Consider the following 17,871-nt stretch of genomic DNA (forward strand, 5'->3'; position numbering starts at 1 on the left):
TTCTAAATTTTAACGCGTCTTAGGGCCGTAGTGCGGTAGTGACACTTTTCCGGACATGGGTCCCTATACTCAAATGTTTTCTACTGTTGCACTGAATAACCCCTAAAAGTTTGATCCCATAGTTCTGAAACACCCTGTATAAGAATATACTATTTTCCGTAGCAGTTTAAAACGTTTATTCAAACTATTACAGAACAAAAGTAAAATAAAAACAATATAGTAAAACATAATAAAACACTCATTTGTAGATAACGTCAGGTCTATTTAAAGTGATTTCCACTCGAAAAGCACATTTCTAAATAATTCGTATGTTTTTACACACGAATTATTTAGAAATGTGCGTAGACTATCTTTAGAATGAAATCTAACTTTCGCTGCTAAAACATCCTCTCAGCAGTTTAAAAAAAAATAAGAAAAAAATTATGTGTAAATACTTGAAAAACATCGTGTCTTAATAGTTTTGTATTATCTTGAATATATAATTATGTGCTAAAAAAAGAAAAAACAATTCTATATCTTTTCTTTCTGAAGATAAAAAAAATATATATATATATATATTTGTACATCGTTACGCAAACGTGACACTAGCCGAGCGTATTTGTCCCAAGATAAAAGGTAAAATTAATAGAACAAAAAAAAATGCACAGACTGATTGGATCCCTTTTCCGTACAAAGGTGTATCGATGGTCGAAATTCGATTTCCTCGGGATTAAATTTCGTCGGACACATCGCGAACAGAGAAACGTCATGCGAGCGCGCGTCATGTGTACCGATGTAATATGATTAAGTGAAATACACACAAAATATACACAGAACGATAAAAGTGTCGATGCCCGTCGACGCCTCGTTTTCCGACGCGTATACGATAAAACGATAAAGCGAACGCCCCGTCACGTCGCGACCTGACACGAGAAACCACCGGGCGGTATTGTGTCGCATCCTTAACCTTTGTATAAAAATATGCAATATGCGTCGGACGCACATAAATAAAAGTATGTGGACAATTTTATTTAAGAAAACTATAGTTGTGTGATATAATTTTTACAAAATAATATTATTTTCAAGAGAGTGCCAAAAGCTATAAATCTTGGTGGAAAGAGAAAAGTGGAAAACTAGCTTATTTTTACCGTCTTACCACTCGAGGAAACATGATAGACAGAATAACAAAATACTTTCTGCGAAATAAACCGTTCAAGAGTTAGAAGAAATTCAAGCAAGATTCTACGATGACTACAGATACGTCTGAAGTAATAATTTTTGAGCACTTATCGCAATAGTAAAAAGATTTGTGCCATATTTTTTATTTTGACTAATTTTGTTTATATCTCAACAACGGTTGAGTTTTCGAAAAATACTTTTTTTTTTATGCTATTTGATTTTAACGTGCCCCTTAACCGTCGTGAGATTTTTCCGGGCCACATTCATATCTTCTCCTTTTTACTTTATTCTCTGGTTTCTTTCTATTTTTTTCCTTAGCTTTTCTGTGCAGTTCTTGTTCCTACTACCACGCGATACACGGCCTTCTTTCACAGTGGGCGTGCCCCATTTGTGTCGGGCTTCGAGATGTTGTGACTCTGATCGCCTTGTGGGAGGAGGATGATTAATTCGAGATTACATTCGAATTAATTTTTGGAGTCTCGATTCTTCTGTTCGCCAAATCAATCGATACATTCGATTGAAAGGGGGACCGGGCCCGGAAAAAATCCTTTAGGTGGTGAGCGGATTCAAACTCGAGAACTCCGGGTTCGCAGCCCTTGCACTCAGACCGCGAGATCACTGGGCCGGTTTCGAAAAATACTTTAATATAAAGGTTATTACGCTCATCGAGTACTATCGAAAGAGTGATTCAAAAATACCCCTTTCCATTAGAAACAAAACAAAGTTTTGATTGGTAATGTGAAAAAAACTATTTAAGGTTATTCAAAGTATGTTTTTTTCACTGTCCTACAATTTTGATAACGGATGTCTTTCTCTATCTCTAATCGTTTTTGAGAAAAACGTACTGACCTTTTTTTTTATCAGACTCACCCTGTATAAATTTTAAATCAAATGAATCTTTGTAAATTGGTTTTCTCGAATTTTTCTGCGACGCAAAGAGCGCTGTTTCTCTGTCATGTTTTGATAATAACAGGTCTTGGTGGTGACACATGTCAGTATAATGCTATCTGGAATATATCGCGTCTTTCTCTCTCTCTTTCTTTTTTTTCTCTCTCTCTTACATGCGACACTCTCAAGAAGAGCACAGTCAATCGGAATGCATTATGCAACGCAGGTATTGTCCATAAAAGAAGGTAACATAGCTCGTTTGTATAGCAGCAGGAAGTGCTTAAACTACGTTAAGCACCTCACATCTCTCTCTCTCTCTTTCTCTCTCCATTTCTCTTCCATATCAATTTTAATAACGCCGATGTAAAACCCTTCATCCAGGAAAGCGACCTAATTGTATCACCCTCTCTGTTTTCGCTCTACGACCCTAAATTTACCAATTCTGGCGTGCCTTTATCATCCACAGAGCGTGCACCGCAAATTGCTCTCCAGTTACGAGCTATCGATTTTTGGGAGAACGTCACATCAATATTTGAAAAAGATACGACACGAATGTCATCACGAATTGAGTTATTTACTTTTGTAGTAATAAAAATATTGCAGAATTGAAATTTTTATAACAGTGATAATTCTTGTTTTTATTCATTTCAACATAAATAAATAAAAGAAAAATATTAACGAGATTAATTTGAGCAATCTGAGAAAGTTTTTTAATATAATTGTAATTTAATATAATGCGACAAAAAGTATCGCATGTATTTTACAACATATTGCCTTTTAATTATATTAAATAACTTCTCGTATTAGTCATCAAATTGACTTTGTTAATGACTTTCTTATCTTTACTTTGTATTTACATTACGAGCGATCCTTTTATATATATATGTATATTTTTATAAATAAAAAAATCTACAGTTTCTATATTGAAAAAAAAAAATATCTCAGATTTTATGTTCAAATAGACGAAAAATTTTTGGATACTTAAATAAATATTTATTCGATTTATTATCTTTTTCTTAATTTTTGATATACAATACGAGCTGTGCGAATCTGAGCCGGATTTGGTTAACACCAAAAAGGCGAATCAGCATGTCAGCTGGATTATGGGAAACGAGTGCCTAACTAATAGGTTACGCGGTTAGTCATTCATTACGCGCTGATACGTGAAACTCTCACACGTGAACATTCATAAGCGCGCACGTGTATGTGTGTGTGTGTGTGTGTGTGTGCGCGCGCGCTAGTACGACTCAACAATCACTATAGTTAGAATTTTTCAAGGTGTTCCTACAACTGAATGTAATACTATTGCCTGGACAAAAACATTCCGCAACTCGGAGCATCGATGCTGAAAAAGGGCGCGAAAAACTTTGCGAAACACTTAAATTGCGCACAGAAAGCCTGCATACGTAAATATATACGTAAAAACCGGTTTTTAAAATCATAGTTGATCTAAATTGGTAAAGTTGAGAGAGAAAAGAGAGCTCTGGGATACGTGATCTCGAAATAGCAGCAAGATCGAAAGCGGAAATGATATATTCAACTGATTACATTAACTGAGTAAAATGACTACACAATCCGAGCAGAGGAACATAATATTTATCTTGCAGACAACAATTTTAAAACGATCTATGCAAAATTAAAAAAAAAAAAAAAAAAAAAAAAAAGAATTAAACAACCGTAGAATCAAGTTTAGATTTAGGTTGAAAACACGTTTCACAAGGACAACGACGTTATAAAAGTTAGTGTTATTTTACTCGTATTGTAAAACAAAATATATCGCATCCTATGAATTTTACGAAGTAATTTTTGGAACTAAATCTAAATGTTTTTCTAACAAAAAAATTGTCTATTATTTATTGATTATTTTGTTACTTTGTAATAATATTGCGATTATTTCCTCATGCTTTATCAAATATAAGCAGATTCGGGGAGTTTCCGATTACAGCACTTTCAAAAATATAAGTTTAAAGATTTTACATGTACTACGTGCGCGAGTAAAAAGTACGTTATGCATACAATGTGCTTAATAGCAGACAACAATTGTTTCACGTGTCATTGATAATCAATGTAAAGTAGTATATCGATCGTTCCACGTAATAATCACCAGTTATGAAGAAAAGAGAATTACGTGTATATATATATATATATATATATTTACAGAAAAAAAACGGAATTATAGGTTTTTCTTATATTTCACTGACCGTTTATGAATCATCGTGCGGCTCGATCGATAACAGACACAAGCGACGTGCGTGAATATAAATTTCTTTTTATAAAAAATGGAAAAGTACGTATGCGACATCCTATAGCGTCATTGCTAGTAAAGAAAAACATTTTTATACATACATACATAAATGGAAATGTTCTATAGAAAATTTCTTTCTTTATAAAAAAATAACTGAAGAAACACAATTTGAATAATTTGCGTCAAATTTCTCTGACAAAAAATCACTCTCTGCACAATCTTACGAAGTTACAACAATTAATTCTTCGATTTCCCAAATTTATTATGTTACGAACACCTTCGATGATCTCAGCGTCTCTTAATCACCGCGCAATTCTATAGCAATCGTCAACACAACGAAGTGACTCCCGCGAGAACAAACTTTGTGTCAGGGAACAGCTGCTCCGAATTTGATTACCTGCGGATCGGAGCCAGGTGCGCGCCGTATGCGTGTATCACCTGATAGGACCGTTCACACAGAAACAAACACGCGGCAGAACCGATTTGAAAAAAGGGTACGGAACAACCGCGCCATACGACGTCTCGACACCGACTGAGACGCCGTAGTAGCGCCGAGCCGAACGTGCAGTTGTAAATGCACTGACCATGCCGTCGCACGATGGTCGCGACCATGGTCAGGAACGTATCGCCGATATCGAGCACCAAAGTCAGAAAATAATGACACTTATATGTGAATTGTGAAAATTGTTCTGGGAGATAAAATATTATCCAAAAATATCCACGTCGACGCTTTAAGTGTGAAACAAAAGCTCTAAAATTCTTTACCGTGTCTCCGATGCACAGTGAATCGGCGCGGCAGTGAATCGGTTTCGTTGAAAGAAAAAAGAAAATTCCAGTCTCGTGGAATTGATTTATCGCCGCGCACTGTACCCCACACGAGAACCACTTCTCTTCGCTTCTCTTCGAGAAGGCAAGCTTCCAACTGCGAGGAAAAAAAGAGGAGAGTACATTACGAGTAAGCGAAACCGGAGGAAACAAAACCAGATAGCCGAGAGTCATTCAATATATCGTGAAAAAAAAAACGAGTCAGGTTCGTTCTTTTTCAGAGGAATTTCAAGCTTATTGGCACACGAGCGGTTACTATTGCAGTTCGGTTTATAGCTGCAGGAATTGAGATTTCGTCCCTGTATTGAGAGTCGACCGTAGGATGCGCAGCACATGTGTAACCGAGACTTCGATCTCAGACTCCTTTGTGCGGCCGCTTTCTACACACAATCCTGGAAGCACTAGACATCTTTCACGATTACTTCATCGGGATAATCGCGTGAATCTAATTTGCCTTGCTCGATATCATATTGATTTGTCAGTGCTGATCATGTATAAAATCTAATTACGCATTGATAATAAAAACATTAAATATAGGGCCATTAAGTATAAACTAAATATTTATTTATTAAGTATAAACTAAATCACGAGAAATAGGACTTTAAAAGTACGCTGAATGTACGTGTAAAATATATTTTTAACAATTAATATACATAGAAAATTTGAATAACAATTCTAAAATTTATATAACATGCTACTTTGCATCATATACAGGGTGATTATAAAGTAATTTCCCTATTTAAAAATTCCATAACTTCTAAATGGCTCCGATTCTAATAAAATTTATTAGGAATGTTCAGGACACTAATAAGTTTTGTTTGAAATTAAAAAATAAGAGTTTTAAAAATTTTCAAAAAATATCATTTTTGATTTATAATTATTTTTATTTGGCTTTTACAAATTCATCTGTGTTATAAGTGCATTTGCAACGTTGTTATGTGATGGATCATCCCTTTTAATTCAATTCCTCATGTTTCCTGAGATTATTGGAATTCAAGTTCCTTCATGTCAAGGTGAAAATCCGTGGATGAAGTTAGGTTAAATTATAGTTTTTTGTTTTTGGCTAATTTAAAATCTTTTTCTTGCTGTTTTTATTTTTTTTTTTTTGAAGAAATTAACAATTTAAATGTCGGACAATTAAAAAAACGATTTTAATACGCTGAATCACATGTACACTATTTCACTTATGTGCGTTATCCTCACTACATATGCTACCGGAGTCAGCTTCTGGCATCACTGCTTGACTAAGAAATATTCATTTGTGCTCTTACATAAAAGTCAAGTAAAAATATTTATATTAATTTAAAAATGACAGTTTTTGAAACTTTAAAAACAATTTTTTTTCACTTCCAAACAAAACTTATTAGTGTCATTAACATCCTGATAAAATTTATTAGAACCGCGGAGCCATTTAGAAGTTATGAAATAGGGAAGTTACATAATAACCTGTATATGTGTGTGTATATATATAATATATAGTAATATAATAATAGTAATATGTATATAGTAATATAATATATAATATAGTAATATATATATATGTACAGGGCGTCCAAGTTTAATGTACCACCTAGAATATCGCGAGAACTATGCATTTTCAAAGAAAATAATTCAGTCAAAACTTGCTTGATTTTGAGAAACAAACTGGCGTCACTTATTTTTAAGTTGATGAACGTTTTCAAGGTTAATTCAAGGTCAACTTTGTTTTTTTAAATGGTAACCCATATTTTTCTTTACTACATCTAATTTTATGTAAGAAAAACAAACAGCTTTTATCTGAACCATTTTTCCATTCGACTTTCATATTCCAAGATACAAAAAAATGTATTTGGGTTTTTCAAGATGTTTTATTATAACATTTTTGTTTGCAACTGTTGATACCATCTCACCTGTGGAACTCACTGCAATAAATGCTCAAAGAGAGAGAGAGAGAGAGAGAGAGAGAGAGAGAGAGAGAGAGAGAGAGAGTAGAGTGGTGACTTTGTATTTCCAAGCAGTTATTTACACGTCTTATGAAAGAATGATGCTATAGGAATGATGATATAGGAACTTTTTTTTTGATACTTTGACAAGCATTTATAATTCGCTCTTTCACATTTTCCGGAGTTCTGCGAATACTGTTAAAATTAATCCCTCACCGCTAAAAAATGTTCATAATTTTTATAATTTTTATCATAATAAAAAATGTCCCGGGTAAAATGTCATTATTTTTTAACAAGGATTTCTGAAATACAAAAAAATAGGGATTCTTATTTGAGTTTTTAAAGTTACCCCCTCTTTCACCCTTAAGGGTAGGAGGTGAAGGATCAATTTTAACAGTATTCGCAGAACTCCAGAAAATGTGAAAGAGCGAATTATAAATGCTTGTAAAAGTATTAAAAAAAAAATTTCCTATATGCATCATTCTTTTATAAGTGTAAATAACATCAGACAAATAACTGTTTGGAAGTGCAAGGCCACCACTTTGAGCATTTATTGCAGTGAGTTTCACAAGTGGGATGGTATTAACAGTTGCAAATAAAACAAAAATGTTATAATAAAATATCTTGAAAAACAAATACATTATTTTGTATCTTGGAATATGGAAGTCGAATCAAAAAATGGTTCAGATAAAAGTTGTTTGTTTTTCTTACATAAAATAAGGTCTAAAGAAAAATATGGGTTTCCATTAAAAAAAAAAGTTGACCTTGAAAACATCCACCAACTCAAAAATCAATGACGCCATTTTGTTTCTTCCTCAAAATCAAGCAAGTTTTGACTAAACTATTTTCTTTGAAAATGCATAGTTCTCGCAATATTCCAGATGGTACATTCAAATAGGGTACCTTGTATATATGTATGTGTGTGTGTATGTTAACCCACCATAATATTAATCCACCAATTTAAAAACTTATTTCATTGTGAATTCATATACATATATTTATTATGTAAATGTGATGCAAAATAACACTTTATATGAATTTTAGAGTTGTTATTCAATTTGTATTTTCTATGTTTATTATTGTTTATACATTAAAAATATATTTCATACATTCAGCTTATGATTCTCAAAGTTCAATTCTTTCTTGATTTAAAAAGAAATTAAGATGTTCTATATTAATATTTGATTTCTTCTTTAATAAAGAATATTACTTACACATTTTTGATAATAATTAATTGTTTGAGATACACTGTTTATTACAAAATTTTATTTTGAACTTAAGTTTGAGTAGTAGCTTTCTTCTTTTTGCTTTCTCAAGTCTGATGTTATCAATGTCACACCGTTGTTCATTAAAAGCAGACAGGAGTTGCATTTTCATTTGAGACCTGACTCTTGCATCCCCATATAAAACGACTGAGTCATCAAATCCTCCCTATATATACACGGCGTCTCTTGGGGAGAAAGAGTATGACGTTGGCTAGGGTGGCGGAACAGCTCTCAGACGGCTGTTGCGAAATTAAACCGTAGGGAATGATGATCGGTCAGATGTATATTTACATGCAAGCTACTTTTCACGGCATCTTGATAAAAGCTACGAGAATAACATTCAAGAGAATGCTATTTTGCGCAAATCTTTTCTTTGATAAAATAATTTTCTTGAAAAATATCGAATTTTTACATAAATTCATATCGATTAGAAAGATTCTCTTTCTCTCTCTTTCTCTCTCTCTCTCTCTCTCTCTCTCTCTCTCTCTCTCTCTCTCTCNCTCTCTCCCTCTCTCTCTCTCTCTCTCTCTCTCTCGAATTGATTTTGATTTCGCATTTGTGGACAATCGCATAAATGCTGAGTAAAGTTTCTCGGAGGACTGAACTTGAGCCGGTAACGATCGCGCCAGCAATTCTTTCCGTCGTGTGTTATCTGACAACCTGACGCATTCCGTGACGCTATTCGTGACGTAGGCGGCGTATCGTCGTTGCGTCATTGACGTTCATTGTAACGCCCGTAGGACGTAACGAGCGAATCGATACGCGTGTTCGTCAAACAGTCAAGTTAAAGACAAAGGTGCTAATTCGAAAAAAATTATTTTTGCATAACAAAATAATTTTAATACTTGGAACAATTTTTATTTTTAAGATTTTTTAGAATAATTACTATGTAAATTATTATATAATAAATTAGTGCCAAGTTTACTAGAATAGACACTTATGTGATATTGTATATACATATTATGGTCAAAGCCCGAAGTACGAGCGATCCTAGGATTGACTGGTCAATGCGCGGAATAACCAAATGTTTTGATCAAAGTCCGAAATAGTTTTGTGTTTTGGCTTTTCAATGTACACTACTATCGCCAAGACTTTTTTTTATTTATGAGATTATTTTAATGTACCCATCAACCGACGTAGCGACTTTTGCAAGCACATGTATCGTAGTAACATTATAGATTAAGTTAGGTTAGATTAGGTTTTAGTTAAGATAGATTAAGTTTTTTTGGAGAGGGGATGTAGGGGGCTCCGCTCCTTCCCTGCCCACACGTGTACAGTAGTACATAAAACAAACAAAATATTTTATACTTTTTAATATATTTCTCAAATGTACACGATGTCCAGAAGATCACAGACCAGACCGGGTCTGTGAGACCCACGCGACTTTAAGATCGAATATTTCCGCAAAAAATCAATATTTTTTCAAGTTTGTTTTTTTAATCAAAAGTTTGAACGATTCTACGTTGATAAAAAAACAAATTAAATTAATTAATCTCTAGTAGTTTCGAAGATATAAGCATTTAAAAAAAAACCTAGTTCTTTCTAGAAACGCTGATGCGCAATTTTTGAGTGGATCTGGGAAACCCACGTCTGGACTTAAGAGGGTATTAGATACCAACTATAGAACTCTATAAATCGACGTTTTTAATTTTCCTCTGGTTTCGTATTTACTGCATCAAATAAAAACTGCTTCTACAGAAAAAAGTAAATTGTGCCAAGAGTTTGCGCTCTGTCTTTGCAATGTCAAAATTCAACATAAATTTTTTCTTTATACAGTTTCCTTCTATAACCTCATCATATATTCATGTATGTAGACTTATTTTTAAGCTTATGTACAGATTTATATTTTTACAGCGCAACAAGTACAACAAAAAAGAATCTAATGAGACGTCCAGATTATGATTGGAATGTATAGTTGACGAGAAAAAGCGATCTTCGTGATGACAGTACAGGTTATCATATGCTGTCTTTGTAAATGAAAAAAGAGCATTATATACCCATTTTCTCGAAAACACTATGTAGTTTTTTATATTTATTTGCTTCTGTAGAAGCGCTTTTCATGTGATGCAATAAAACAAATTAGAAATTAGAGAAATTTACATTTCTAAAACGTTGATTTACAGGTCTCTATAGTCGGTATCCAGTATCCTCTTAAAGAGTTACCTTGTGAAGACTCAAATGCCTCGGTGAATATTTCTTTGCACATTTTAAAAATTGCATGCATAGCGTGTTAGCTTAGTGACTACTAAGTCATTACATTGTCTGATAGATTGTACTGGTGATAGATTGCATTGTATGTGTGTTTGATAGATCGTCGCACTGAAACAGACAAGAAAAAAAGAGAGAGAGAGAGAGAGAGAGAGAGAGAGAGAGAGAAAGAAAGAGAGCTGAGATATTATCGAGATATTATCAAACAAATCTGTACACGATGAATCCTTTGGCGCATTGATTTCTCAATTCAGTTTCTCGCGCCATTCAATTTAAGATGGTAGGAAAATCATTTGATTAGCGAAAGTATAGAAACTCACGAGGGAACTCAATTTCCCAACATTTTACTTTCATCCGTGCCGCTTACAATGAGACGCGGATCATTCGCGATAATTGCGTGACCCGCGTAGCACAATTAAGGGGAGCTCCAATTGCGACGACGAACAATGGCCGTGAATTTACATAAGATAACCCACGCGGATCTTCGTTTTGGCGCGTCGCTCGTACGCAAAACGCGCGAAATCGTTGTAGTCATTTTCAACGGGAGGCCTTGAGAAGTCGCTGCGATCGTTTTGTAGTCGTTCAGATCGTGACTCATACGATCGAGCATGTCCTACGTACAATCACGCGGTGATTTTTCAATAAATAACAAATATTGTTTCTTCGTAAATAAGAAGAAAACAAGAAGGCAAAGAAGAAAGTGACGTCTCTTCTTCTTCACACGAAAAAAAAATCGTACAATGGAATACGCGGAGAGAAAGTATAAGACGATCAAAGATAGAAATCGGCAAAACGACGGCAAAACAGGTTAAAGAGAGGTCGTATGGAATGATTATCGCGATTATGAAGTTGTTTTTCCCCGAGAACCGCTGACGGAAGCGATATATTGAAGTCAAGGTCGAATTCGTCGAAACAGTTAGCGGCCTCAAGTCGGTCAAGTCTCAGCACCGGCTAAAGTTCAATCCGGACAAAGCCGGACGCGGCGCGGCTAATCGGATAGAACCGACATCGAGGAATATCGCATCACTTTGTATCTCAAAGTGTTTTTGTAACGCGTGTTCACGCATTTCGTATATTCGCATGGTATAAATAAGTCGGTGAGAAAACAGATTTGTATAAACTTGTGTGACGAGAGCGACACAACCGGCTAAACATTTGTACAAACGATCGGTCGGAGTGATCAATAGTGGATTCCAGCAAAGAGAGTCAATACTTCAGAACAAACTTCGATGATATGCTATGTACGTGAAAATGTTTAGCACACGATTAAGCTACCGCTAATAACATATGCAAAAAGTATGAATGTTATAAAAAATATTTAAATTTGTTTTCTATAATAAAATTGTGAATGTATTTTAAATAAACGTTTACACTTTATAATATATCAATTATTTTATTAAATAATCGATTTGAGTAAAAAATTTGGATAATTGTGAGAAAGAAAAATTAATCCAACTTCGACGAACTCGGAGTTCAATCAGTAATTGTCATGACGATCGCGTCGAGGATGTTCTGGCTTCTCGGTCTTCCTCGGGCGTGAAAAATGTGCTAATTGCTTTTAAGTAGATCTAATACCCGGATCGAGGCTAAATTTTCTATCACGGCGCTCGTAAAGGCCATTCCTCCGACGTTCCGCTCGATCGATCTCGTTATTGCTAATCTCGCAATCAGTGCGATGTGATTTACAAGATATTGCGGGATACCGAGATGTGTGTATCTCTGTGTGTGTGCGATATAACACGATCGTTCCAATTGAAGAGACGAGATAGAGTATGAGGCACATATGCAGGAACTACGCACGTTCCAGTTATATACGTCCCGAGCTCGGATCGATCTTCTCACGTCTCGCGCCGTGAGAAAGGCGGATGTCCATTCTGAATTCGCGATACGGAACGAGAAGAATCTCTTTTCCTTTCTGCAACTTGTTCTATCTAGTGCAATTTTCGCACGTCGAAATCGCGAAAGTAACGCCAATCGCGGTTTCTCTTCTCGATAGTGCAACACGAGATATACGTTTTAATTGCGTCTCCTAGTTGCTCGATGCTATAGATTTTTATATGGATTAGTTCAATTTGAAAAAATTTTTTTATTTTCTCGACGGAACTCAACTAAAATAAAGTATTTTGCGTGGAAAATAATAAAAATTATTTCCATTTACTATTGGGCTCGCCTGCATTCACGTTAGATTCTGACAAATCTATTTACTTTTTTGCAAAAAAGAAAAGTACTTTGTAAGATACATAATTATAGATCGAAAGACATAATATATTATGTCTTTCGACCTATAATTATGTATCTTACAAAGTACTTTTCTTTATTATATATATTGTATATACATATAATATATTATGTCTTTCGATCTACAATTATGTATCTTACAAAGTACTTTTCTTTTTTGCAAAAAAGTAAATGAACTTGTCAGAATCTAACGTGAATGTAGGCGAGCCCAATAGTAAATGAAAATAATTTTTATTATTTTCCATGCGAGATACTTTATTTTAGTCGAGTTCCGTCGAGATAATAAAAAAAGTTTTTTATTATATATATATATATATATATATAATTTATATATATAATAATATATATATATATTAATTATTATATATATATAATATATATAAAATATATAAAACACATATATATATTTTTTATATTATATATTTTTGACTTGGCCTTAATTTTTCTCGCGTTGCAGCGCGAGCAGCAGCACGCGGGCGCGCGTTTTCATCGCCTCCTGCCTGCATTCCGCGACGCGCCTCGTTAGACTTGACACGTATTACTTTGCATTCTCCGTAAGCGTCTCTCAGACGGGCAGCCAGCAGGCGGGTTTGTTGGAGCGGATAAGCTAGGCCCGCGAACTTCCATCTTGGAAAATCAACCCGGTTTTCCAACCTGGTCAAAAAACCATCTCGGCGAGAAACAAATTATTTCGGTTTCAGGATACAGTTTCGAAAAGCAGAACCCTTCGATATTTTGCTCTGTTGACTGGTATATTACTATATTTTGATGCGCTGCTAATTACGAATATGATAAAATTACCGAAAGTCATTTTCAAAGTCAAAACTCAAAAACTGAAATTTTTTAAACATTATTTTGATAAATATTTATGTACCAAAAAATGTGTCCAATAAAAGTTGTAGCTCATGAAAGAATACATTATTTATATTCTACGCATTTTTTGGATAGAACTAATACTTTTCGAAAAAATGAGATAATAGGAAAGACTTTCCCCCTCTCCTGCACTAAAAAAACAGATGAAAACGGCAGGGCATCAATTACCAAGATTTGTTTTGATTAGATCGACTTGCACGGATCCTGTTTGTACAAATCTCGTTTGTATGGTAAATTTTTGTACAGATCCCGATTGTCCATAGTGATCATTTGCAGAGAACATTGTATGTACAGACGGCGTCATTAATTCGAAGAATAGGCGCGAGGATCACATAAAAAGTCTAGTTGATCCAAATATCCATTAGTCCCAAAATCGGGTGTCCACAACTGGATTGCTACTAGTTAGTTAGTACGGCGCCCGTTGGCGCTACGAGCAACCGCCCCGCTTGCCCTCCGATCCCCGCGCCTATTCTTCGAATTAATGACGCCGTCTGTACATGTACCAACGTACCACACAGATGACTTTTTTGCACAGAAACGTACTTATTTTTTACATATATTATAAAGATCATTTTCCTGAGTAAGAATAAAAAAGCCGTCGCTTGTCGTTTACTAAAAACTTGTTAACAAAAGAAAATTTCATAAATAGACCGTTGTTTTCCGAAAAAAGTTAAAATAAGACTTTTTCTTTTGTTATGTTCTTTATGTTGTAAGCGTGTAGGCAGGGAGGGCTGCGCCCTCTTCCTGCATCTTCTCTATGAAAAAATCTAACTTAACCTAACTCTGTGTCATTACAATGTCATTAATGTCACAATGCGAACCTAACCTAACCTAACCTAACTCAAACTTATGTATCAAGCTAATGCGAGGGGAGAGAGTGTCCTATTATCTCATCTATTATCTCAACTTTCCTATTATCTCATGTTTTTCGAAAACTAGTGGTTCTGTGCAAAAAATGCGTAGAACATAAATGATGTGTTTTTTTCAAGAGCTACAACTTTTATCTGAAACATCTTTTGTTACATAAATATTTATCAAAATAATGTTTAAAAAAGTGATCATTTTTTTATTTTTTTGAGTTTTGACTTTGAAAATGATCTTGTCGGTAATTTTCGTTATCATATTCGTAATCGGCGCGTCAAAATATAATAGTATACTGTCTGTGTAATAGTATACTGTCGACAGCAAAATTGGAGGGTTCCGCTTTTTTGAAACTCCCTCTTGGTTCCGAATATGGAATAATGTCGTCTAATACCGGCACACACGGGAGACATATTGCGCGTGATCGTTTGTGTTATAGCCTTTGAGGACGTACAATTAAATTATACGTATTCAGTGATGATTTATACACATCTTTCATCTTGTATAAATTAATGTATCGCGTAACATCTCAAAGCGAGTTGTGTAACACTTTTTTATGAAGAAGAAACTTTTCCTCGATTTGTCCGAGAAAGAGTTTGACTTTAAGTCTTTTAAAAACATACATTTTTTTTAATAGCTTCAAACAAACTATCAATACATACACGAGGTTTCTCCGTCGAGAGGAAATCATTCATATGATAAAACCTGACGTATCCGTTTGCAATATATATTTACGGTTCTAGTCGCGATAACGCAACTGTCTTTGTGAGAGGAAACGTATAACACGTATAAAAATCTCACGACACTTGAGAGAGGAATTTTCCTCTCGCGATAAGATATGTTTATCTTCTCGTTTGGGATAAACTTTTAAGTGACATGCACGATTATTGGTTTCCAAAATCAATATACAACATGTTTGACGAGGCAAGAATTCAAACAAACAAAAAATCTTAGAAACAGAAAAACATTGTTGATCCGGAAACATCTGTCTAGCGAACACAAACAACGAGACGATAAGGATAGTCCATTTCACGGGCGCGCACGAAGGACTCTCTCGCGATACGACGTCAATAGCGTTCACGAAGAGGCGCGGCGTGTCAAGGCTCTCAATGTCAGGCTCGCGACAAAGGGTACGTAGCGTCGACACACATGTGTATTTATCGTCGCGAAAAGTTTTTTTTTCTGCCCAACGTCACGTCGACGTTGTTACGGTAACGTCTCTTTCCGAAAAAAAAAAAAATCCCCACGTGCACTTACGCTTATTCGCACGCGATCCCTTCGTCTCGCCGATCAATTTGCCGATAAGAACACGCGAGAATCGTTAATTGTGATTACGATCCGAGGAATACCGCCGACGCGATTCAAACGGCGCGATATAGACTAGAAATTGTGCGAAAAGTCTTGCGAAATGTTCTAATACAGGAGAGAAGTTGCCGAGATTCCAAGGACGACATTTCGCCGCTTTTACGCAACCTCACGCGCGCGAGCAAAAGCGCAATGTAAAAAGAAATAAGTCTGGTTTTGAGGTGCGCGATACGCGAAGTAGTTCAACGTGAGCGCAAATGTCGCTGCGAAAAGCGGGTAGCGGAAGTGAAGGTAGAAATCGATCAGTGTGACTGGTCGACTGTCAAGTTCTTGCTTCAACTTGACCTAATCATATAGAACTATCTATGATGAAGAAATTTCTAAAAATATACTTTTTCTCTTTTGCAAAGAGAGAGAAAGAGAAAGAATAGTGACTACATGTTTGTGACGAAAATTATTAATTTTTTTTGTCTAAAAATGGCTTTATGTTATGTTTTTATATAAATTATTTAAAACGATTGTTAAATTACAATTATGGCAAATTTATCAAAAGATTACACACATTGATGCGAAATGGTAACGTTTGATGACGTAAACGCGCTGAAATAGAGAAACAATAGCGAATAAATTTTACCGGAGCTGTCTTTATTGATCGTCTCTTCGAAGCGTCGAGGTATATCTCCACGAAAATGCACGCTCCGTGACGGTGTTACGTCAGAAATAAGCTTTCAAATCCACAATTCTTCCACGTGATGGCAAAAGCGAAAGATTACTAACAGAGAGGAAAGATATGACAGAGAGAGAGGGGGGCAAAAAGAGCGCGAATAGACTTGGAATACATTTTCATATTTTAAGAGCCACGCCGAGGTTGACTTGAATGCTACAGCGAGACCATCTTTGTGTGGGAAAAAAATGCAAGATTGAAAAAGAAAAAAAAAATAACGAGAACAATAAAGTAGAGATTAGCATTAGAGGACATTTCCATGTTCCCAGAATTTCAAGAGAAACACGTGCTTGTGACAATATTAAAAAAAAAAAAGAAAAGAGAAACAAAAACTATTTCAGCAGACCGAATAAATATATCAATCACGCAGGTGATTTTTACTCGCAAGAGAGTTCGCGCAAGGAAGACGCGCGGGAAGCGAGCGAGGGGGCTGGAAGAGCGAGAGAGGAGGATGATGAAAAAGAGAAAGGTATGATAATTACCAAGGATTCGTCCCCATTGTCAGCGCTCATAGCCTCCCGCTAGAGCTAGAGGACTCGAACTCGTCGTCTTCGTCGCCGGGCTGCTGCGCACGACGTCGCTTCTCTTCGCGGCTTCGCTTCCGGCGGCAACAGCGGCAGCAATACGACACGCCGATGACGCTCGTCATTATGCGCCAAGCTCCGTCCCCCGGACGGGATCAATCCCGAGGGAATCCCGACGTGATAGCCACTCCTGGCCTAACCTGTCATCCGGCATCTCTCACCGCGATATAATCGCCACAAATAAAACGTCTTCGGAAAGAAGTGTCTCGCGTGTTCCGAGATACACGGTGTCACTCTCTTGAAAGCTGCCAAGAATGTGATTTGGTACGATAAAGGCAGGAAAAGAATGACAAACAAACAAAAAATGATATTAGGAATTGTGATACGAAATTTTGTCGATGCGAGAAGAAAATTTAAAAAAGAAGCAGACGAAGAAGTAGAAGATGGTTTTATTAAATGGAAAGCATGTAAGGATGTTTTTATTTAAACGGCGTGTTATATATATTAAACATTTCTGTAACGTGTACAAACAATGGAAGATTTATAAGCATAACAGTTATATAACGACTGTAGCAAAGTTTGTTAGTATTATTTTGTGTTATTTGGAGTAAATAGCAATATAAACGACCATATGAGATCTCTGATGAGATTGTAGTGATGAATAGGTTTGTTTCGTGCGTTTTTTTTTTTTTTTTTTTTGTTATATCCTTTGACAAGAAAGAGAGCGATTCCTGGAACGCGTGAAGCAGTGTCAACGGTCAGTGACAGACAAGTCGGGTGCCGATTTAGAAAAGGAGAGAGGAATATACATCGCGTTTCTTGTGATAGTCACATC

General features: G+C 35.5%; 1 protein-coding gene across 4 annotated transcripts in view; it reads right to left on the bottom strand.

Annotated features, from left to right (window-relative positions):
• LOC109858660 (ral guanine nucleotide dissociation stimulator) overlaps positions 1 to 17,871 on the bottom strand; it is a 31,968-nt gene that overhangs the window by 13,445 nt on the left and 652 nt on the right. For 3 of the 4 annotated variants that reach the window (XM_020436152.1, XM_020436149.1, XM_020436151.1), the window contains exon 2: positions 16,995 to 17,341. In XM_020436152.1, coding sequence (XP_020291741.1) covers positions 16,995 to 17,024 — 30 coding nt within the window. In that variant the 5' untranslated portion in view covers positions 17,025 to 17,341. Of the gene's footprint in view, positions 1 to 4,688; positions 4,856 to 16,994; positions 17,342 to 17,871 lie in introns of those variants that run through there. The other variant, XM_020436150.1, reaches the window with a different exon arrangement.

Source organism: Pseudomyrmex gracilis, unplaced genomic scaffold (assembly GCF_002006095.1).
Source record: "Pseudomyrmex gracilis isolate BER0280 unplaced genomic scaffold, ASM200609v1 scaffold_217, whole genome shotgun sequence".
In the NCBI taxonomy this organism is placed as follows: Eukaryota; Metazoa; Arthropoda; class Insecta; order Hymenoptera; family Formicidae; genus Pseudomyrmex; species Pseudomyrmex gracilis.